This window comes from Eptesicus fuscus, chromosome 3 (assembly GCF_027574615.1).
Source record: "Eptesicus fuscus isolate TK198812 chromosome 3, DD_ASM_mEF_20220401, whole genome shotgun sequence".
Classification (NCBI taxonomy): domain Eukaryota; kingdom Metazoa; phylum Chordata; class Mammalia; order Chiroptera; family Vespertilionidae; genus Eptesicus; species Eptesicus fuscus.
Genome location: NC_072475.1, coordinates 33,117,524 through 33,141,983, shown reverse-complemented (window position 1 = coordinate 33,141,983; position 24,460 = coordinate 33,117,524). Strand labels below are relative to the sequence as shown.

Below are 24,460 nucleotides of genomic sequence, written 5' to 3'. Positions count from 1 at the left end.
GCCCAAGTTGTGGGTTCAGTACCTGGGGTGCAAACAGGAGGCAACCAATTGATGTGCTTCTTTCACATCAACGCTTCTCTCTCCCTCACCCTCCTCTCTCTCTAAAAAAAAAAAAAAAAATCAATAAAAACATATTTACAAAAAAGAATACACAGCCTAAGTCTGCAAATCTTTGACCATTAATTCAGCTCCCATTCATGGGACTTTAGGCAAGTCACAACCTTTTAAGAAGCATAATGTATTTGTATCCTTACCTCCTTCAGAGTCTATGATTTTGTGTTTCTTAACATTGAATCCACAGGCCCATTAAAGCTTTATAAACTGGGCCTGAAAATAAATTGAAAAAGGAGTCTTTAGAAAAAAATTATTTTAAAAAATGCACCAACTGTTAAGTTGGAACATTCCTATTTCTTCTCACCAGAGAATCAGTTAAGAGAAATAGTTAAGCACACTCTGCTGCAACTTAGAAGAAAAGTTACTTGCTCTTCACTCACAAAGTCTAAATTTTGCACTAAGAAGATCAGAATTTAATCTCATCCAACAAAGTTTTTTTCTTATTCTGATATGCCTCTGGATCACTGATGTGAGACTAAATGAGAAAATGAAACTGTTATTTTAAAAGTAATGATAGAAATACTCTAGCATATAATCATGGTCCTGTGAATTTTCATGAACAGTAATGCTACTTTTATATTTCATCGAATATTATAATATCACAAAGTACATCATGATCTTCAATGAATCCAACTAGTGCAGTATAGGTGGGTATCTTTAAATCATCCATATGAACTTATTCAAAATTATTTAGCTTTTTATGTTCCTTTTTAATCTCAAAATCTTAACTTATAAATCACACTTACACAGAAATGACATTCATTGATATACTAATTTGGTCTTTTGGGATGAAAACGGGAGAGAATTGTATGTCACTTAGCAACGCTGTTCTGTTCCAGGCTGATACAGGCAAAGCAAGCAGGGGAGAATACAAATCTGGGAGATGGGCCAGGGGCAGTTGGTTGAGGAGGGAGAAGGAAGAGCAAATTGGAGCATTATATTTACTTTCCACATCAGCATTCAAACCTGAAATCCTCCCAGAAACCCTCCTGAGAGAGACTGCACAGGGGCACCATCATTCATCGGCCAGTCATTTGGGCTGACTAATCTGTGGTTAGGGCATGCAGTTGTGTCTCTCTGAAAGCACTGCTGTCTTTTCAGAGATTCAGCAGCCGTACCACTCATTTGCAAGGTTTTTCAGCAATCGGGTTTTTCCTGTGTGTCTTGTTCTGTAAAGAGTCTCTGCAGATTTATTGCAATTTGATTATGAATCTTCTCAGCTTCTGGTTACGGGCTTTGACATTAGCATATCCCCAAATTCCTTTACAGTGTGTGCTCCAAGCACAGCTAAGCACTTCCATCCACGGCAAAATGCAAATCGTGGGGAAACCTAAGTGCTGATTTCTGACCATGCTGGGGGCAGGGTGGGAAAAAGCTCTGAGGACAAGAAGGGAGGCAAAGCCCAAGGGGATGAAGAGGCCACACGCAGGAAATACTAGTAAATCCCTGTGGTTCCTGGGATAAATGAGTCTGGGCCAGAGGGTGTCCAGGTCAGTAGCTGTAGTGGAGGGACCTCCACCAAAGCCCAGGCAAACCTCCTATTGTGCTCACAGGCTGAGCCCTGGGGCAGTCGGACCTAATTGGAAGACCTCATTCTCAAATGTTACCCACAGCAAAGCCAGGTCTAGCCTGGGGAGTACAGAAAACCAAATGCTTTGGTTCTGGCCATCTCCCCCAACCACAGAACATACCCCAAATCTAAATGGCACTTTTCAATTATGTAAACCAAACAGCATCTTTCTCATTTGACTTAAAGGAAAAAGTATATGGTTCATTTGTTACACATTTTCAACAAGTGCAGTTGCTAATCATTCACTGTCCACCTGTACATGGACATTCCTCCAAAATTTGGAAGGCCTCTATTACATACTTTGTTGGCAGGAAGTATTATCTTCTAAAATGTTGATGATTTTGCAGGAAATTTCTGTGTAGGAGTGGAATCTTAGCATGGCCTTCATCTAGGGAGCATGTATCCAAAAGTTTTGCCATTTTTAACCAGGACTTTATCAAGGGCCAGACAAAGCTAATTGCCATTGTGCTCTTGTCCTATATAATAAAAGGCTAATATGCAAATAGACCGAACAGTGGAACAACTGGAACAACTGAACAGCCAAACAATCGGTCACTATAATGTGCGCTGACCATCAGGGGTTGTGTGCGGAACATGGTTGTGTTGGCCAGGGAGGGATGATGGAGCAGGTGAGCAAGGGCACCAGACCAAGGCAGGGCGCCAGTCACTGTCATCGGGGTGAGCCTCTGGTGGTTACTAAAACATCTTTGCTCCCGTGCGCTGCGGTGCTGGCGCTGGAGCCGCCGCTCACACCCACAGCCTGTGCCGGAGCCACTGCTCACACCCGCTGCTGGTGCCCGGCACCAGTCCCGATCACTCGGCGCCATCAGCGGGTGCGAGCAGCAGCTGCCAGCCCTGATCGCCTCTGAGGGCTTCTCCACCTCCCCCTGCTCCTGAGGGTTGATCGGGGCAGCAGCCACCGCTTGCACCCACTGGTGCTGGCCCCAATTGCTCCGCACCGTCAGCGGGTGCAAGCGGGGTTGGGGTTGGGGCCGTCAGCACGTGGGAGTGGCAGCAGCGGGAGCGGGGCTGCCAGCAGACAGGGGACCAGGGGCCGCAGCAGGAGGGGCCATGTGGGGTCACAGAGGATGAGCTGAGACCCACCCCTGTGCCTACTACAGCCTCGCAGCCCACAGTTCCTTTCAAGGTGCACGAATTCGTACACTAGGCCCCTAGTACTTAATAAAATACTATAGCTCAACAAATTGTTAAACTATGCTAGTCTTTGAAGCTTGCTTTCAAATAGCTATAGCAATTGAAACAAGGCATAGAAAAATGTATCTCCAATAAATAAGTTAATAATGTAATGATGACAAATATCATCAGTGATTACTATTGATCTTTTAGTGTGTGCCAAGCATTTCAACAAGTTATCATTTCAATGATTGCAATAACCCTATGAGGGAGATGTCACTAATTCTCCACTGAAAGATGATGCAAAGGAGCATTGTAGAATTAACAACGGAATCAAGTCCAAGTTTGTATTGATAGGGTTTGGTTTTGAGTCAGATTATTTGGGTCCAAGGCTCTAAATCATTAGCTAGACTGCTTAGGTTCAACCAAATGCAGATACTAAAGGTCAATGGCGTAAAGAACATTGCCTGACCCTAGCTATAAGATAACCAAGGAAACCACCTTTGAGTCTGCTCATGGGCAGTGAGTGGGATTAAAGCACCAGAGACTATTGCAGGCATCCTCTGTCTTTCTCTAGATCACAGCTCACTGGCCCAGCCGAGGACTTATCCAGACTGCTTTGCAGCAGCTCCTTGACCAAATCCAAACCTTGGCACACACTATCCCCCTAGATCATGCTGCTCTTACTGTCCTCCCTCATCATCCTTCCCTTTGTAGACATATCATGTATAGGTTGGCTTTTATACCTCACCATTTTCACTTCTGCTACAACATCAAAACTTCAAGAAAACAGCTTGGAAGCCTAACTGTTCCTGTAGTGGACTTACTGTCACTCTGAGGGCCACTCTCTGGTGAGTTATCTGAATTAGCATTCTGAAATACACCAGGTTCTCAATGAAAACACAAGTCCAGAAGTACATATTGGCATAAGCCCTCCAAGCTCTAACTTCACATCACAGAGCCCTGGGGCTGGGATTGGACAGCATATTGTTAACCTGCTTCACTTCCTGTGATCTCTCTCTGCCTGTCTCACTAAGGAGATAATATAAGGAGGCTACTAACACAGAAACTAGAAATGCTCATGTTACTCCAAACCTATCGATGTTCTTATCTTTGTAAACACTTTTCAAAATGCATCTTTCAGAAGTTCAATGAAATATTCTGGCATGAGATAGAATAGTATATATCTCAAGTGTATTTTGAACTGAAGGGTAAGTTTGCAGTTCATTCTTAAAGTTACTCTCTTTAAAATACCAGAAGTATTTTCTTTGCTTGACGGCCTAGCATTTTGTTGCATGTATTTTATACATTAAGTTTTGCAATCCTTTGTAATTCTGGAGAATAACAGAATAATAGCTTATACCACTTGGTAGCTAAATGAACCATAGGACATCTTGCATTCTGTATTGAAAGTGGGATTAATACAGAGTTCAGAGTCATTGACTTGTAGCTCATTCAGTCATTTAGAGTGCACTCATTATACCTGGCATCTTTTGGGAGAAGGGCAAAAACTAAAATGCCTTTATATGCAGCCCTAAAGGAAGATATGAGTCATTTGTTATTCTGATTATGACTTTCTTAAAATGGTGCATGTAGAAGAGGAGACAAGACTGTAATCTAAAACACTACAAATGCTGTAAGCACAAACAAACACATTTTTCTTAGCATCATCCAAACTGAGTGAAAAGCTTATGTGTACTCTGCTAAAATGACTTTGTGCTGCATAAAAGACTGTGGAGAGGAGCATGAGATGGCTGGTGAAGAGGTGACATTGGATCTGTGTTAGAGAGATTCTAGCCTAAAGATTAAATTACTGATTTAAGAGGCTTTTAACTTCCCCAGACCTCTTAATTGGAGAGAAGACTCTTCAGCTTCCCAATAATTCACTTCATCATATTGTTGAAGATATTTAGAAGCAACTGGGAAAACTAATTCAAGAAATAAAAGTACATCTTCCTAAGGTATGAGGATCAAAAATATATTTTTTTAAAGTAATGATAGAGGATTTCCACTTCCAGGAATATAGAGTAAACATGTTTTGCCTATTCCTCCCATTAAGTATAACTAAAACCATGGACAGTATATGTAAAACAAATACAAGACTCTGAAAGGTAGAATGAGAAAGGCAGACAACCTAGGGGCATGGAGACCTGAGGAATGACATAGTGGTAAAGGGTAAGTTCATTGGTTTTTTGTTTATTTGTCTTTTGATTCATACATCCTGCACTCATTGCTAGAGAAGCTGGTAACCCAGAAATACTAACATATGCATACCAAAAAAAAAGCCTGCTCTCTCTAGCCAAAGGACAAGGAACATAAGACAGAAAACTCTTAGGCAATAGTCATTCTACTCTAGCCAAACACCACAGGGAAAATGGTCATCCAACCCCCACCCATGTCAGCAAAGGCCAAGTAAGGACTTAGACTTCTACCCTTGCTAGGCTATAACAAGGTGTCCCAACCTTCCCGCCCTAACAGGATGGTGTCAGAGAGGAGCAAATAAGGAGCCTGGACTTCTGACCCCACTGGGTGGGAAGGCTCCCCCTTCTCGGTTCCCCCTTATTGGGGTTGTATCAGAGGAGGCTTAGTAGAGAGTCAGGAAATTCTCCAGCCACCTACTATCATGAGCCTCCCACCTCGGTCTGATGTCAGTGGAGGCCACAGGAGAAACAGTGATGAGGTCTCCCACCCCTTCCAGCTAGGAAAGCGTCAGTGGAAACCTAGTGAAGAGCTTGACTGCTCATCCTCACCCAGAAGAAATGAGAACCCCCTTTCTCGGGTGTCCATGCAGGCTTCTAGCCCTACCTGGCAGTAACGAGGCAGTGCCTCTCCTGTCCTTGTGATATCAATGATGTAAAGGTCCAGCTAAACCAGAAGATCTAAATAAGACTGAGTGTATCATAACATAATATCCAAAATGTCCACATTTCAATCCAAGATCACTCATCATACCAAGAATCAGGAAGATCTCAAACTGAGTGAAGAAAGATAATCAATAGATGCTAACCCAGAGATGTTAGAGATATTAGAACTAACTGACAAAGATGTTAAAGCAACCATCATAAAAAAATGTTCTAATGAGCAATTAAAATTTACAAACACCTTAAAACAAATGAAACAATAGAATCTCAGCAAAGAAATAGAAGCTATATAAAGACCGAATAGAAATTTTAGAACTGAAAGATACAATAAACCAAATTTTAAAACCCACTGGAGGGGCTCGGCCGCAGAATGAATGGGACAGAGGAAAGAATCAGGAAATTAATGGCAGGTCAATAGAGCCATTTGTCTCTGGATCTATTCTTGTTCATCAAATTATGTTGATCAGTATATCCCACATATGAGTGAGATCGTGGAATATTTATCTTTCTCTGACTGGCTTATTTCGCTTAGCATAATGTTCTCCAGTTCCATCCATGCTATTGCAAATGATAAAAGTTCCTTCTTTTTTATAGCGGCGTAGTATTCCATTGTATATATTTACCACAGTTTTCTAATCCACTCTTCTGCTGATGGGCACTTAGGCTATTTCCAAATCTTAGCTATTGTAAATTGTGCTGCTATGAATATAGGGGTGCATGTATTCTTTCTGATTGATGTTTCTGGTTTCTTGGGATATAGTCCTAGAAGTGGGATTACTGGGTCAAATGGGAGTTCCATTTTTAACTTTTTGAGGAAACTCCATACTGTCTTCCAAGTGGCTGCACCAGTCTGCATTCCCACCAGCAGTGCAGGAGGGTTCCTTTTTCTCCACATCCTCACCAGCACTTGTCGTTTGTTGATTTGGTGATGATAACCATTCTGACAGGTGTGAGATGGTATCTCATTGCTTTGATTTGCATCTCTCTGATGACTAGTGACTTTGAGCATGTTTTTATATGTCCCTCAGCCTTCTGTATGTCCTCTTTCGAAAAGTGTCTATTTAGGTCCTTTGCCCATTTTTTTATCGATTTTATACTTTTTTTTTCCTTTTTTCAGTGGTTGCCCTAAAGTTTGAAATGTACATTTATAACTAATCCCCGTCCACTTACAAATAATACTATAACACTACATAGGCAGTGTGAGTACCTTATAATCCTATATAATAAAAGCCTAATATGCTAAGTGTCCAGTCGTCCAGTCATCTGTTCAACCAATCAAAGCATAATATGCTAATGATATGCTAAGGCTGCTCAACTGCTCGCTATGATGTTCACTGACCACCAGGGGGAAGATGCTCTGACCAGTAGGTTGGCATGCTGCTGGGGTCCAGCCGATCGGGACTGAGCTGGATGAGCCAGACATGCCCTGGAGCCCTCCCATGGTCTCTCCCCTGCTGGCCAACTTCCTGTGTTCCTCCCCAGCCCTAATCGTACACCAGTGGGGTCCCTCAGCCTGGCCTGTGCCCTCTCGCAATCCAGGCTGAGGGACCCTCCCCCCACCACCCACCCACCGGGATTGGGCCTAAATGGGCAGTCGGACATCCCTCTCACAATCCAGGACTGCTGGCTCCCAACTGCTCCCCTGCCTGCCTGCCTGATTGCCCCTAACCACTCGCCTGCCAGCCTGATCAATGCCTAACTGCTCCCCTGCTGGCCCGATTGCCCCTAACTGTCCTCCCCTGCATGCCTGGTCACCCCTAACTGCCCTCCCCTGCCAGCCTGGTCTCCCCTAACTGTCCTCCCCTGCAGGCCTGGTCGCCCCCAACTGCCCTCCCCTGCAGGCCTGGTCACCCCTAACTGCCCTCCCCTGCAGGCCTGGTCACCCCTAACTGTCCTCCCCTACAGGCCTGGTCCCCCCCAACTGCCCTGCCCTGTCAGCCTGGTCGCCCCTAACTGCTCTCACCTTCTGGCCTGGTTGCCCCCAAATGCCCTCCCCTGCAGGCTTGGTTCCCCCTAACTGCCCTCCCCTGCAGGCTTGGTTTCCCCCAACTGCCCTCCCCTGCAGTCCTGGTCCCCCCCCCAACTGCCCTCCCCTGCAGGCCTTGTTCCCCCCAACTGCCCTCCCCTGCAGGCCTGATCACCCCCAACTACCCTCCCTTTCAGGCCTGGTCCCTCCCAACTGCCCTCCCCTGCTGGCCTGATCGCCCACAACTGCCCTCCTCTGCTGGCCATCTTGTGGTGGCCATCTTGTGTCCACATGGGGGTGGCCATCTTGTGTTGGAGTGATGGTCAATTTGCATATTACCTCTTTATTATATAGGATTTTGCAAAATGTTACACTGGGGCAAAGTACATTGAGAGTAAAAATATTCACCTGGCCAGTGTTGCTTAGTGGTTGAGTGTTGACCTATGAACCAAGAGGTCACAAGTTTGCTTTCCAGTCAGGACACATGCCTGGGTTGTGGGCTCAATCCCCAGTAGGGGGCATGCAGTAGGCAGCCAATTGATGATGTTTCCCTCTCATTGATGTTTCTATCTCTCTATCCCTCTCCCTTCCTTTCTCTAAAAAAATTCAATAAAAACTTTTTTTAAAAAGAGTAAAAGATTCTTCCTTTACTACTTACTGATTCATGGAAATCTACAATTATGTCCAAGTAAAAAGTTAAAAAATACATTCAAACCTTCAAATAAGTTATGCCATTAAATGTTGAAAATTATTTTTTTAATATATATTTTTTTATTGATTTCAGAGAGGAAGGGAGAGAGAGATAGAAGAATCAATGAGGAGAGAGTATCATTGACTGGCTGCCTCCTGCATGCTTCCTACTGGGGATTGAGCCTGCAAACCAGGCATGAGCCCTTGACCGGAATCGAACCTGGGACTCTTCAGTCCACAGGCAGACACTCTATCCACTGAGCCAACCCAGCTAGGGCTAAAGTTGAAAAATTTTTAAATAGTCATAATACATGTTTTCCTGGACAGAGTGATAGCAAGGTTTTGTAATGTTCTTTAACTGTATACTAAACATAATAAAAAGTGCTACCATTATGGGCATTTTCAATTGAGTTGGTAATACAGTTTAGCAAGAAGTTTTTTGCACATTTTGTAACAACTCAGCAGTAGGTGCCTCAGATTTTACGTTGTTCTTTTATGACTATAACACAATATCATACCAAATTCTCTACATAAAAAAAAAGGGGAAATCTGGAGCTTGCTTGTCTATTTGAATGGTAGCCAAAAGCTAAAGAAAAATGCTATATTGTGAATAGCAGAAACTAACTTTACTTTAGAAATTAATTTCAAGCCTGTTTGAAAACAATTGTAATTCTAATTAGAATTAAAATTCAAACCATTTTGGATGATAAATATTTAAAAGCATTTGGTCTGGAAACTAATCTGGAACAGAGCAGAGAAACTAATGTTATCAAATCCACTGTGATGAAGGGAAATGCCGGCCTTGCCGATAGGGTTTTGGTCCACACTGCTGATCGCTGGAAACACACCCTCATTCTGTAACCACCACTGCAGTCATATAAACCTGATACTTATCCCTGAAGAATCCGATTCTTATTCCATGTACCATTTTTCTTAAGAGACATCTTAAAAAGCTTTACTAAAAAGAAAAACCCTTTGAGGACCCAATCCCTGAGGCGTGAACATGTGTAAACAAACCTAATCCTCTCTCCTTGATCCAGACTAGATGAAATCCAAGAGGAAGTCCCAATTCAAACCCAGTGCCTTTCTTCTCAGTGTAACCTACCCGTACTTTGTGTTTGAGGTCAACTTCCTCTCACTGCCATTACTGGAAAGAAACCACCCTGATTCCCAAGGTACACTCTTAGCCTGTGCAGTGGGCACCAAGCAAGCAGAGAGCATCAGACAGCAGGAAAGTGAATTCTAAAAAAGCACCAGTCATGCTTGAGGGGAAAATTAGAACTTAATTGGGCTTCCTCTTATTTTATGGCTTAGTAGTGACATTAGTTTACTAGGGGTGCTGCAACAAAGTACCACACGCTGAGTGGCTGGAACAACAAAAATGTATTGTCTCACAGTTCTAGAAGCCAGAAATCTGAGATCCTAGTGTCATCAGGGTTGATTTCTTCTGAGGGCCATGAGGAAAATCAGTCCACGGCCTCTGCCATATCTGCTGGCAGACTGCTGACAATCCTCATCGTAACTCTGCTTTCATCTTCACATGCAGTCACCCTGTGTGCGTGTCCAAAGTACCCCTTTCTAGGAGGACACCAGCATTTTGGATTAGGGCCCACGCTAATGCTCTCATTTTAATTTTATTACCTCCGTAGAGACCCCATTCTGAAAGACTGGGAGTTAAGACCTTGACATACAAATTTGGGGGAAATAAAATTCAACTCATCACAGTAATGTTTGATGTTAAATGGCTTTAAAAGGAAAAAGGCTGCCCAGATCTCTACAGTGACTCCCCTTCCCAACCGCCTCATTGGAATGACGCCCCTTTCAAAGCTCTGGTAGGCTGTGCCACCCCTTAATGTCATCCTCTCTCACCAGCTTTGCTCATGTTGAGCTTCTTGTCATTTCTTTCCTTAGAATGCTCCCATCCCTAACTCTCTTTGCCCTGAAATTCAGTTTCTTCCTCAGCGATGCCCTTGGTGTCATGGCCAGCCTTCACACAATAATCAAAGTTGCTTTCACCACTGGCTCGCATGCCTTCAATCACCAAGCGAAAATATGTTGGATCTATGCACCAATGAACCTAATAGCAATCCTCCTTCACTAGGGAGCTCTCAGGTGCACAGAGGGTCACCTGACCCCAGTGCATCCCCACACTTTCCACCCACATATAAAACTGTGTTGGATATATAAGATAGAATCCCATTTTATGGTAAAAGATTATTGGAGAAATTTTCAAGAACTTTTTAGTTTACCCATACCAAAAGTGACTTATGAAGTGGTTGTATGTGGGGAAGGTATATTATTTTAATCTGTAACAATGTTACTGTTTTTATCCCGGAATCCAGTAGAAAATCCTAATTTTTGATATGCCGAAAAATATAAAATCATGAGCTGAAAAATATTTTAGTACCAGTAAGTAATGTGATGCAGTTATAGGATGAGAAGGAAATAAAGTGGGCTGTTAACTACCTTCTGGTGTTAAGCTGATCCATTAGAAGGACCCTTTGGATGCAAGATAAAATTCTGATACATAGGATATGAGGGAGGCCCAAGAATCCTGGTACCTGTGGGTGTTTATATTAACCAGGTCAGTACCGTTCATTATAGACAAAAACCACAACGGCAGAAGTGGTTGGATTCCTCTCTTTTCCATGCTGCCGCTTCACCATGTGGTACAAGGCAAATTGCAGTGTGTCCTCTTTCCACTGAACACATTTCTGTAGAGTGAATCCAGGCCAGAGTAAACATCATAAAATTAGTACTTTAAAGTTGGAATGGATTTTAGAAGTTGCTTCAGCTCACACATGACTCATGAATACTTCATGCCCACCAAAACTGATTTCCAATCATGTTTCATTTCCAACCTCTGGTGATGGGGATTGCCATATATCAACCCTGAAATCCCTTCCATGTTTATATAGCTGTGAAAAGCAGTTATACCTAATGTTGATATGTCTGCTTTTTTACTCATTTGCTAATCATTCAGTTCTCAAAGTTTTATTGAGAAACTATTTATGAAACCTCCAGGCACTACAAAAGGTACTATCATAATCTCTGTAGAAGGTTTAGCCATTTATGAAGAGCTTTTCACAAACATCAAGCCATTAAATCCTCACAAAAAAAACAGTAAACTAGACTACGTTTATTATCACTAATTTTTATTTACAATAGATATGAGAAAATTTAAGTTCAGAAGTGAAGTCATGTGACTAGTCAAAGAACTGTGAATCAAGTGCATCCTCTATGTTTAGATAGCACTCTCTTTCCAATGTGTGTGCTGACACAAGACAGATCCATCACCTCTTCCACATAACAACTTTCATATAACTCAGGACACCACAGAAACCCGATATATTTCTCTTTTCCATATTAAACACTTCCAGATTCTTCAACTTTCTTCATACAATCTGGAGTCCAGAGCCTGGACACATCCAGAACTCAGCATGATAACCCAGTTGTGATATAACCTGAGCAGAGAAAGTGAAAACCATTGCCTCCTTTGAGACAGATACATTTTACTAATAAACACTAGTCTATACTCAGATCAGCTCTGGGGGAGGTAACTAAGTAATCCTGTTGATTTATATTGAACTTGTGGCTAATATGAACATACTATCAGAAACTTACTTCTCTCCCCTCCTTCGCCCCCTCCTAATTCTGCCTTTTATATAGTGAAACTTTGAGACCTAATCACAAGACTAATGTATGTCAAACACCTACACTTAGCACGGTTACTGAGGCAGCATCCCTCCCAGAAGAGAGGCCAAAAACACAGTAACTATTAGATGACATTGTTCAGCTTTTTATTTTACTTCACTTTACTATGCATTTTTCCATGTATTTATGCTTTTCCCATTTATGGGGTTTATACTTTCAGATTCTAGTATTAGTGCTTCTACTACATAACAGCAATCCAGGCCTATGCAAACATGTTATGTAAATTGTTCTAATTTAATCTGACCAGGACCTTTGAATCAATGGATAGATGAGGAAACTTAGGTTCCAAGAAGTTCAATTAAGTCTGCCCTAAGTCACATGCCAAGAACATGCTGGAGCTGGGATTTCCACTCAGATGTATCTGTCTTCAACAGTAGGTCATATCTCAGTCATGAGCACCTTTTTGCTTTGAATAACTGAAAGCATCCTTTTGTTTGTTTTTCTTAGTACTTTTGACTTCTACAATGCTTCTCACTCTCACGTGGTAAACTATAAAACAGTGAGTTGTTTTTTTCTTTTCAATTTGGAGTTTTACATCATTTTGGCTTTTAGCCTAGGGCTAAGCTATTATATAAGCCCATTTTTTTTAACACATTCCTGATTATGTGGGCTTTTTTCCATACTGTGTATTTGTCACTAATTAAACTCATTCTTTTGCCCTAAAACTACTCATTGAGTTGTATTCCTTACCTCATTAAGATATGATCATGATCTCAAGTTAGAAATTTCACAGTCATTCCTAATTCTGCCTGCCTTCTTATCCTAACCCAGAATTTTTCATTAAATCTATAGTTCTTACTTTCTAAATGTCTCTTAAATCCTTGAATCAGGCCTTTGTTGTGTTTTTCATATCCTATTGAACTGGCCTCCTAATTGATCCACCTGTTTCTAGTTTCCCTTACTGCATTTCACTCCACACAATGACACCAGATTTATCTTTCTAACCACAGAGCTAAATATGTTCAACGTTTTACAAGCTGACCCCAGTCTGTATTTCCTACTATACATGTCTCTACTCCCAGCCTCCTCATGCCTCTATCTATGCTATCAAATGGCCCAGGTTCTCTCAAACTTTGCTTGGGTGGATGGCTTTTCCTCTGTCTGGAATGTGTTTCTTTTTTTTAATATATTTTTATTGATTTTAGAGAGGAAGGGAGAAGGTGGGAGAGACAGAAACATCAATGATGAGAAAGAATCATTGATCAGCTGCTTCCTGCATGCCCCCTACTGGGGACCGAGCCCAAAACCCAGGCATGTGCCCGGACCGGGAATTGAACCCTGACCTCCTGGTTCATAGGTCGAAGTTCAACCACTGAGCCACATATGCTGGGCTGGAATGTGTTTCTTGTCCTAGCAAAGACCTGGCTCCTGTTACCTACATGTTCCTGCAGGTGACATTCACTGTCCTGACATTTTTGCTAACAGAGCTTTTTGTACAATGTTCACATATAAACAGTTATGCATTATTGTAATAGTAATAATTAACAGCCTCTCCTACATGAATATGAGTTCTTCATAGACAAACATCTTGACATATTTGCTTATTTGCCCTAGTACAGTACCAAATATATAGTAGATAATAAATATTTGCATGAAAGTATGAATGTACTTTCTTTAAAATCTGGCCTGGCTAGATATTTTTCTATAATATTGGTCAACCTGCACATTTCTTCCTAATTGATATTGTTTTTGTAGTGTTAGAATTTTGAGATCTCCTATATTCTCAGGCTGTCTTCTGTTTTAGAGTTCCATAGTCATCTTTCTTCTGACAGACTTTTGTGTATAAGAATGGAAATGTCCTGAGAAACTAGTGGATAACCCTGGCTTTTTTATGTGAACATAACTGATAGCCATACGAGAGCTAAGAATCTGCTTTCCTAGTGAGACCTATAGTTCCCCTCAATCATCTGACAGCCCAAAATTCTCTGCAAGCTCACTTGGTCAGCTGCCCATATCTCTGGAATGCCAAGTCTGCCTTTCCAGGGAAGTGGTATCTGCCCATTTTGCAAATGGGAAAATTAGACCCAGAATGACCACGTAGACAATCTGACATAGTTTAGCAAGTAGATACTGTACCAAAAAGAAGGTCTTAATGAGGCCTCTGCTTCAAAACCTGGCTCATTTCCTTCTTTGCATGCTTACATATTTCTTTGTGTTTTATTTCCCTAAGGGCTTTATAGAAATTTCTATCATTTGCAATCTGTTCATCTTAGTTATATGAATCTATTTTCTCTTCAACCAGCGTTTTTCTTTCCTTGACTTAAAAAAAAATAAAGAAAATAAAGAACCAGCTTTAGTAAATACATGCTGCAACTCTCCTACACTTCAGTAAGTATAGAAGCTAAAATGGGCTTACTTTACTGCTTGCTGGGTCATTCATCTAATGGTGTACTCTAAGAGAATAATCTCTGATCTGAAAAATGTGAGGGCTCATCTTAAGACTGGACTAACTGATCTATGAATATAAGTCAGGGCATTTTTTTGGCTCGGTGTGTCCTTGGAAATTTCCAGGCTAACCCATTCCTCACCAAACTGAAGCTCAGAAAGACCAAATCACTTCTGTGAGGTCAACAGATCAGGGTTATAAGACAGGCCAAGAACAGAACTCAACAACTCCTACTCCTTATTCGGTGCCCTTTCTACCTCTGGCTAGTTTCAAGTGTGGAGACCACACCTTGTTATTACCTTGCCTCGAGAGTCTCAAAGCTAAACAATACTAACAGAATCATGGCATATGAAAGTAGTGATTATTTAACTTGTAAGAGAAAAGAAAGCCTTCTGATATGCTCCATACCAGGCATCACTTTGAGTATGGGAAAACACATTGGTTTCAGCTCTATTATCAGAGAGGAGAATTAATGAGGGTCTACTATATCCTAGGTGCTGGAAATAGTGGACAATATGGACCTATTTCTTGCCTTGTGGAGATTAAAGCCCAGATGGGAAGACATTAAATAAATCATTATAAACAATTAAGTAAAAAAGCTACAATATGCAAAGAAATGAATGGGTTGCTATGGGAATATGTTACTGAGAGACTCAATCTGGTCTGAGCTATCCAGAAAGACTTCCCTGAGACACTGATATTGAATTTGAAATTCAAAGGATGTGTAAGGGTTCAGATGGGAGAATTCCATCAGAGGGTAGAGCATTAGGAAGGTCAAGGACGCAGACAACGCTGCACAGCTGTGCTCAAATAACCGAAAGATGAACCATGGCTGAGGCACAGGGACTGACATAAATGATCCAGATCACCCAGAGCAGTGTAAGCCATGTTTAGGGTGTGGGAGTCTACTTAAGTATTTTAAGCAAAAGAATAATGTGGCCGAAATCAGTTTGGCTCAGTGGATAGAGTGTCGGCCTGCAGACTCAAGGGTCCCAGGTTCGATTCTGGTCAAGGGCATGTACCTTGGTTGCAGGCACATCCCCAGTAGGGGGTGTGCAAGAGGCAGCTGATTGATGTTTCTCTTTCATGGATGTTTCTAACTCTCTATCCCTCTCTCTTCCTCTCTGTAAAAAATCAAGAAAATACGTTTAAAAAAAAAAGAATAATGTGATTGGGATTACATTTTCCAAAGATCAGTCCAGTACCATTAGAATGAGTTGAAATTTCAGCATGTAGACGACCAGGTAGGAGGTGAACACAGGCCAGGTGAGACATGCACATAGTTTGCACACTAGACCTTCCAGCTTAATTAGGCAGTACCCTATTCCAATGACACATCTTTGTTTCTTTTTTGTCTGTAATGTTTATAATGAAAAGCAACACAGTTAGTCAATACTATTATTTTTATTGATCAACTGATTTTATTGATTTGATAGAGGAAGGGAGAGGGAGAGAGAGATAGAAACATCAATGATGAAAGAAAATCATTGATCAGCTGCCTCCTGCATGCCCCCCCCTCTCCCGCCCTGGAGATTGAGCCTGCAACCTGGGCATATGCCCTGACCGAAAATCAAACTGTTACCTTCTGGTTCATAGATCGAAGCTCAATCCCTGAGCCATGTCCACCAGGCAACATGGTTGTTAATAAACACAACTGAAATAAATAAATAAATAAATAAATAAATAAATAAATAACCGCAGTTACCTAATGGGTAGTATAAAACAATTATCTTTCTGTATCATTGAAGAAAGCTTTTTGTTGCATTAGGATTGTAGTTTTAAGTTGTATTTGAGCTAATTACAAACATTCTAATTGTAAAGAGCTTTGATTTAAATGATAAATTAGTGCATCAACTCAACTATTGAAGTTACAATAAAGTGCCATCCATTATATTTGTTGTGATTGTGCTCTATGTTAATTTTTTACTCATGGTTTTGGTATACGATGGTTAGTATAAATGTATGGAATACATAAAATAATGCATTGACTTCATGACAAGATCCAAAAATATTCTGTCAAATTATCTTGATGATTGCTGCAATCATCAGACCTCATAAACAACAATGTCCCTTTGGAGAAATTTAGCTGAAGTAATTTTAAATTTTCAAAATGAATTGTTTTCATATGAATAAGTTATCTTATTTTCTTTTCTTTTTTTTTTAAATCAATGGACAGCTTACATCACCTGGGTGATATAAGACCTAAAAATAACAGATAAATTAGTGCTGCCATCTATCATTCTCTTTTGGCAATCTGAACTCTCTTTGATATCACAATGAATAATAAATCAAGTGATTTAAAAGTAGAACTCAAAATTGGAAAATTGAAGTTGTAAGTGCTTTTTATCTTAAGTAGGTGATATTGTTCATGCACCTTGAGCTAACTTGATGACAATGAGGTTTTCAGCAAATGGCTTTAGGCTAATAAAATAAATGGGTCCTGGCAATCAGGGTTAAGTATGAATTGTTGTATCTACAGACATCTGGGGGCCCAACTCAGAATATATGTAAATGGTTTTATTCTATAGTTCTTTCTGACAAATCACATAATACATTCAACCATCACTGAATAATTAAAAATTTTCTTTGAAGAAAGATGAATACTTTATTTTTTGAATACTTTATTTTTAAGAATTATTTATTTGTATTCGTTATTTTATCTTATTCCCTGGAGTGTGGCAATTTTTTAAGAAAAAATTTTTTTTTCAAAATTTCCTTTTTATTTAAAAAAAATAGTTCTTCCTAAGACAATGTGGAATACTCATTTTTCTCCCACGTTGGCCAGGGGCACACAAATGCAAGAATCTTTGATTTGAGATTAGTAGATTTGTTTCTTTCAATCTTTTTGATAATAGATTAATTTTTCACCATTCACTTCTATTTGAAATCCCTGGTTTTACTGACCATTAAAGACAGCCAGTGATTCTCATACCCAGTGAGGAGGACTGAGTGGTAAAGCAAACGCCCTCATGCCTGCTTCACATTCCTAACACCGGGGAACCCGAAATAGAGACAGAAGGAGCCTTTTATGTTTAATCGTTTCTGTCTCTACCAGTTCTGTCCCAACATGGACCTATATGTGTCGTTTAATTTTAAATACATCACCATTTCCCTACATATACAAAACCTGGGAAAACAACAACAAATCTTGTATCTATTTCTCCTAGGTTGGACGAGTTGAAGACTTTCTATACCAATTAGAGGATAATTTCTTAAAAACTAAAAAACTGAGAAATGCTCGAAGGCAGAAAACAAAAATGAAGCGGCTTCAGACCGTGCAGCAAAGCTAGTCACTGAGGAGCAGGCGCTACCACAAGATATCCCGATGGCATCCCACCAGCCTGACAGTGACAGCTCATAACCGAGGCCTGTTGCCAAGGGAATGAGGTGGCGCTTCCCTTGGCTCATCTTTAGCAAAGACGGTCTATGCTTCATTAATCTCAACTGGCAGCAATAAATGTTCTCAGCAAATTTGACTTGATTCTTGTTTAACTTCATCTTATTTAGTTAAATAGTTTATAAAATCACCATTGCTGCCTCTTTCACTTGCCTTGTTCTTTCAAAATTGACTAAGGGCCCGGCCAGGATGGCTCAGTGGTTGAGCATCTACCTATAATCCAGGAGGTCACAGTCCAATTCCCAGTCAGAGCACATGCCCAGGTAGGGAGCTAATCAATGATTCTCTTTCATCACTGATATTTCTCTCTCTCCCTCTCCCTTCCTCTCTAAAATCAGTAAAAATATATTTTTAAAATTGACTAAGGTATACCAGGACTACCTAAGTATGCTTACAGTGTATGTGCACAGTCATGTGCAGTTATTAAGAGTTATTCACACACCATATACAGATGTGGACAGAGAATATAAATGCAATTTTTTTAAATTATAAAACTGATTATAGACTTTCTTGATCCTTATAGAGATAGTCATATGTAGTATGGCTGATGCTATCTGTTAGCTTATCTCACTAAAATCTTGGTTCTGTTCTCTGTATCCTTTATATTTCCTCCCCTTAAATGACTCAACACAATGCATATATTTGACAAGGTAGTGAGCCAATAACCATCACTCAAGACCTCTGCTGACATCAAAAAGGGGTTTGAAGAGAGTGAGAAGGAGGAAGTCAGATACAGAGGAATAAATAAGAAAACATAATTTTTAAAAGTAGTGGGGTAAAAATGAACAGAATCTCAAAGTACATTGGTAATAAACAACATGAAAAGTAAAATAATAAAATACTTAGTGCTGAATGATTCCTTATACAATGAGATTGTAAGAGAATCAATAATTTAGTCTTAATATATTTTAGGTTTGTATAATCATAATTATGCAAGATATAAATATTTTAAAATCTTGAAATAAAATAGGATCTTGGTTCCCCTGGGGACAATTTGCTTAATCTTACCTTTATCAAATAGTATCCTCTTTTCTATTCAGCTCCACCCAGAGAACACCATCATTGCCACCAGCTTCCTTCAGGTTAGTTATTAATACCTTTGTACTCAGTTAAAGGCAGTAGAATTTTTAAAAGCTTCTTTTTATTTCTAAACTCACACCAGCATGGCATCTCAGTTCTGTTCTCATACATACTGAAAAATCATTTCTTTGTATAGACACTTGAATCTAGCCAAATGTGGGAGTCCAGTGAATGGCTAAGCCTCCTATCTGACCACTGATGCTGTTATCACTTCTGATCATTGCCCAGGAATTTCCCATTATTTTAAAAAATCCTCATGTCTCTAGGAAATGAAGCTTATCAGATTTGAATTGTAACTTTAATATTAAAATTTTATTTTACAAAAGGGTTTTTATGTTCTGTGAGTAACAGGTTTTTGTTTTGTTTTTTAATTGGGTTAGAATCTTAGCACTGCCTATTTTCTGAAAGGTCTGTTGATATTCAATAGCTGTTCAATCGATTTACCTTTGTTCTTTGAAAATTTGGATTCTTTCATTCCACAGTACCTAAACACTATATTTGAAAATGATGTAATTACAATTTTTAGATTAGGGCTTCACTCTTTGATTATTTCTCCCAAATCCAATACTAAATATCCTTTGGTGCCCAGCCAGTGTGGCTCAATGGTTGAGTGTCGACCCATGAATCAAGAGGTCAATGGATCTATTCCCGGTCAGGGCACATGCCAGGTTGTGGGCTCAATCCCCAGTAGGGGGTGTGCAAGAGGTGATGTTGTTTGTCTCATTGATGTTTCTATCTCTCTATCCTGCTCCATTTTTCTCTCTCTAGAAATCAATAAAAATATATTTTAAATATCCATTGGTTATTTTGGCTGGAGCTTACATAGAGAAAGGAAGGCTATTCTAGTTGGTCTTGGGAAGAATGATATAAAATGGGAATCCAAAACCTTCAAAAGAAACTTTCAGAAAAAAAAATAAATACAGTTAATCAACATTCATAGCTCTTTAAAAAGATATCAAATCTTTAGAATTCTTAATAGGTATAATAGGAATATCCATAGGAATGAAATTTGCTTGTGGTTTCCACATTAGTTTCAAGCTCCTTAAGAAGCAATAATGCTGCAAAATTTACTGCACCTGGTCTCCCATCCCTTGTTTATTTATTTATTTTTTATATTTTAATTGATTTCAGAGAAGAAGGGAGAGGGAAAGATAGAAACATCAATGAGGAGAGGGAATCATTGATCAGCTGCCTCCTGCTCATCCCCTACTGGGACTCGAGCCGGCAACCCGGGCATGTTCCCTTGATCAGAATCAAACCTGGGACCCTTCAGTCCACAGGCCAACACTCTATCCACTGAACCAAACCAGCTAGGGCCCTTGTTTATTTTTAAACTAGAGGCCCGGTGCACAAATTCATGCACCAGTCAGGTCCCTCTGCCTGGCCTGCGGGATCGGGCCGAAACCAGCTGTCCAACATCCCCTGAGGGGTCCTGGATTGTGAGAGGGTGCATTCTAGGCCAAGGGACCCCTCTGGTGCACGATCAGGGCTGGGGAAGGACATGGGAGGTTGGCCAGCTAGGGAGGGACCGAAGGAGGGCTCCAGGGAGTGTCTGGCCCATCTCATTCAGTCCCGATCAGCCAGACCCCAGCAAGCTAACCTACCAGTTGGAGTGTCTGCCCCTGGTGGTCAGTGCACATCATAGAGAGCAGTTGAGTGGCCTTAGCATATCTACACTAATAAAAGAGAAATATGCAAATTGACAATCACTTCATGATGCCCACCAGCCAATCAGGAGTGGGTATGCAAATTAACCCAACAAAGATGATGGCAGCCCCGCCCACTAGCCGCTCCGGGCCTCTGGGAAGCACACATGCAGGTGTGGAGCAGCTGGGCGGGGTGGGATGCCTGCTATGAGGGGGAGGGCGGGGGGTGGAGGGAGCTACAGGAGCGGCTCTCTGGCTGAAGCAAAGACTGAAGGCTCCAGCCAGAGCGAAGATGGAAGGCGGCGGCCAGAGCAAAGGCCTGGGTCCCAGGTGCCGGAGGAAAACCGGTGCCAGCAGCCAGGGGAAGGAAGGCCTATTGCACGAATCTTCGTGCAATGGGCCTCTAGTCATTAGCATATTATGCTTTGATTGGTTGAACAGACTACCAGATGACTGGACACTTAGCATATTAGGCTTTTATTATATAAGATTGTCTGCAAAGAAGGATTAATAAAGCAATATGGTATTAGAAAAAAATCAATACTAGGGAAAGGAAAGTTTACAAAGTGCTTTCAGAAAGGTTATTTTATATCAGCCTCACAAGAATTTCATCATGTATGCATTTTCTCCATTTTGCAATTGTAGAAAGAAGGTGGAGAACTTGCTTGACTCTAAGACTTGTTCTGACCTCCTCTTGCGATTTGAAATGTGGTCCATGGGCCAGCTACATCAGCATCACTCGGGAATTAGTGAGAAATGCAGAATTTTAAGCTCATCCCCAGATCTACTGTATTTTTAATGAGATCCCTGGGTGATTTATATTCATGTTAAAGTTTGAGAATTGCTTCTTTCCCATATTGGAAAATATTTTCCTGTCAGCTCAAAATTAACCTGACTTAGAGACTGATGATGTAGCCACTCTTAGGTTTGGGTCCAAATGAATATCTCCAAATATCATTTCCGCAAAGGTTTATGCACACAAAAAATTAAAAGTTCAGTAATAATAGGATGTCAGCTCTTTTTTCTGCTGTTGTCTTGAAGGTATGTGGGATTTTATTCTGTAGTATTTTAAAAACACTAAGTGCAACAAAAGAAAGGCATATTGGCTGAAAAGGAGAAGTGATATACACTTTATGATCAGACCGCTTCTGTAATCTCACTTCCTTTGTCTTCCACTACTTCCTATGTCCTTCCATCACTGGCCGACACATCTGGAGGGGCACAGAGCTCTGCTGATCTCAAATACTAGGGACACCTTGGCTTTCAAAGTATCTAAACAGATTCTTCCCAACTTGTCTACATTAGGCTGATAAATTCTGTTTATAAAATGTATATTGAGGGACTGCCAATATGTATTTCTTCTGTAAGAAATAGTTCAAGTTTAGAAGCTCTGCCCCCCAAAGGAGGAATCCCAAAGGAGGCCACCCATGACCTCATGACAATCATGTGTTCTGATCCATGTCTGCCTAAATGCCAGGCATTTAATCATTCTCAATCATTCCTGAGCATTCTTCGGGGCATTTTGGTGGTGTTTGCTGGTATGTGTAGAGGTTCAGAATATGTCACCCTAAAATTCGCCACATTTGGCATATTGATTATTTTTTTAATTAAAATTACTTGAGAAACAGTCTAGGCAAGGAGAACACTCTGATCTTCTTTCGTTCCTCTTAAAGCTGGAAATAAATCTCCCATATGAAAGATACCCTCCCATACAGGGGTGTCTCAGACACATACCTATAAGAGTAGAAGAAAAATTATTTTACCTCCCCAACTCTTCAAATCTATGGAAAAGTGGCAAGAATACTACAATATAACACATTTGCCCTTCACATAGATTTCCCTGATTATTAACATCTTGCCTCATTGCTCTCTCTCTCTATTCTCTCTCTCTCTCTCTCTCTCTCTCTCTCTCTCTCTCTCTCTCTCTCTCATCAAATCCTTTGTAACACACTCCATAGAAAAAATAAATTGTTTATTTTAATGAAATTACCTTATCATGAGTACTATGCTAATCCCCAATGTGCAGGTCTAAATTTGTTCTCTGCATCAAATTAGCCAAGTGACCACAATAACTTAGAAAATGCTGGAAGAAGAGGCTCTAGCCGGCACACACCACACTGCCCCCCTCCTCCTCTTCACGGCTGGCCTTTCTGTGGCCTTTCTTTGACGGTCACAACAGCAGTCAGCAGGGGCAGGATCCATGAAGAAGAAAAAGCAAATAGCAAAGGCAAGATACAGCCTCAGAGCTGCAAATCCATACTTTTGTATATTTGCAAAGGTGACACATCCTTATTCTTTGAGATCAGATTATGCAATTTTTAAAAACAGCCAGAAACTACTCAGAACTCAATTTGGTGAATAGAGTAAATGCTCACCTGAATAAATGTTATTCTGTGTCCAGGATTATGTGTATCTCCTAAGTAAGGACACACACAAAGGCAACTGCAGCAAAACAAATACAGCTTACCGAGGTGACTCCTCTGAAGAGAGCCACATGTACCTTGGTATTTACATGGCAGTATGTTTGTGTAAAAAAATCTGTCTTTCCAGGCACTTTTCTATGCATCTCATGGGACAGAAAATGAGATAATTTTTTTTTTTTAAGTCTAGAAAGCAATCTGTTAGTTATGAGCTCTAAAGGTGTTCATATATTTTACCCAATAATTTTACTTTGGGGAAACTATGCTAAAGAAATAATCAAATATGAACTAAAAAATAAAATTAAAAGGTACTCAGCACTGCATTATTTTAAATAGAAAAATAAAATGAACACAACCAAAATTTCCCAACATAGGTAATAGACTAAATGATTTATGACAATCTAACCAGTGCTTAACCTAATAACATAAAAATTTTATGATGTTAAAAGAAAAAGATATAAAATTATATACAGCACAATTATAACTAGGTTATAAAATATATGCATATAAAAGACTAGAAGGGAATACAATAAGATATTAAGAATGGGTTATCTTTAATGGTGACAGTTATGGGTGATTTTATTATCTTTTTCTTAATATTATGCTGTAAGTATATGTTCCTTGATAATAAGAAAAAAAATCCTGAAAAATATTCTTATTTATTATCACATTGTAGTGAAATACCATGAAATTTTCTTTGCCTGGTTATATATATACTAGTGGCCCGGTGCACAGATTAATTTCCATTGAAAGGAAATTAATTAGAAGGTGGCCAGCAGGGTAGGACTGGGCGAGATGGACTGGACACACCCTGGGGCCAACCTCCCATGGCCCCCCCTGCCAGCCACACCTGGGGCAGTGCAGTTGTTCAAAGGGCATCTGAGGAGTGAGAGGGGTCCCTCTGGCAAGTGGGGTCCCTTGGCCTGGCCTGTGGAGATCAGGCAGAAACCGGCTCTCCAACATCCCCCAAGGGGTCCCAGAGTGGGGGAGTTGCCGTCACTGGGCAGCTCCTGAGTTGAGTATCTGCCCCCTAGTGGTCAGTGCACATCATACTTACTGGCCGATCAACTGGTAGGACAGACAGTCAGTTAGCCTTTTATATATACAGATTCTGATACTTGCATCACAGATAATTGATATTGCATAGACAGAGGCCAGGAGAAACATTTGTTTACAGAATTATTTATGGCATAAAATTTTTATGACCACCTCCACCAAACATCCGTAGACATGCAGCCCAAAAGGTCACTTAAGTAACTATTACACAGAACACCAATTAGGGTGTTTTACCTGCCTTTACAAATAACAGCATGATACTATATTCGGTTTATTTCTATCCCCCTTGCTTTTGTTCCTCATAACTTTCTCCTCTGGTTGTTTTGTTTCACTCTTTCCCTGTACACATGGGATATCATCTCATAAAATATGAGATGATCACAGACCAAAGTCCCTTAAATCAAATGTATTGAAAGTTGAGAGACC

At 40.5% G+C, this 24,460-nt stretch overlaps 1 protein-coding gene across 1 annotated transcript in view; it reads left to right on the top strand.

The window, feature by feature from the left end:
- SPATA16 (spermatogenesis associated 16) overlaps positions 1–17,911 on the top strand; it is a 232,619-nt gene extending 214,708 nt beyond the window's left edge. Inside the window, exon 11 of the mRNA XM_054712997.1 lies at positions 17,603–17,911. Coding sequence (XP_054568972.1) covers positions 17,603–17,725 — 123 coding nt within the window. The 3' untranslated portion in view covers positions 17,726–17,911. The remainder of the gene's footprint in view (positions 1–17,602) is intronic.
- The last annotated feature ends 6,549 nt before the right edge of the window (positions 17,912–24,460 follow it).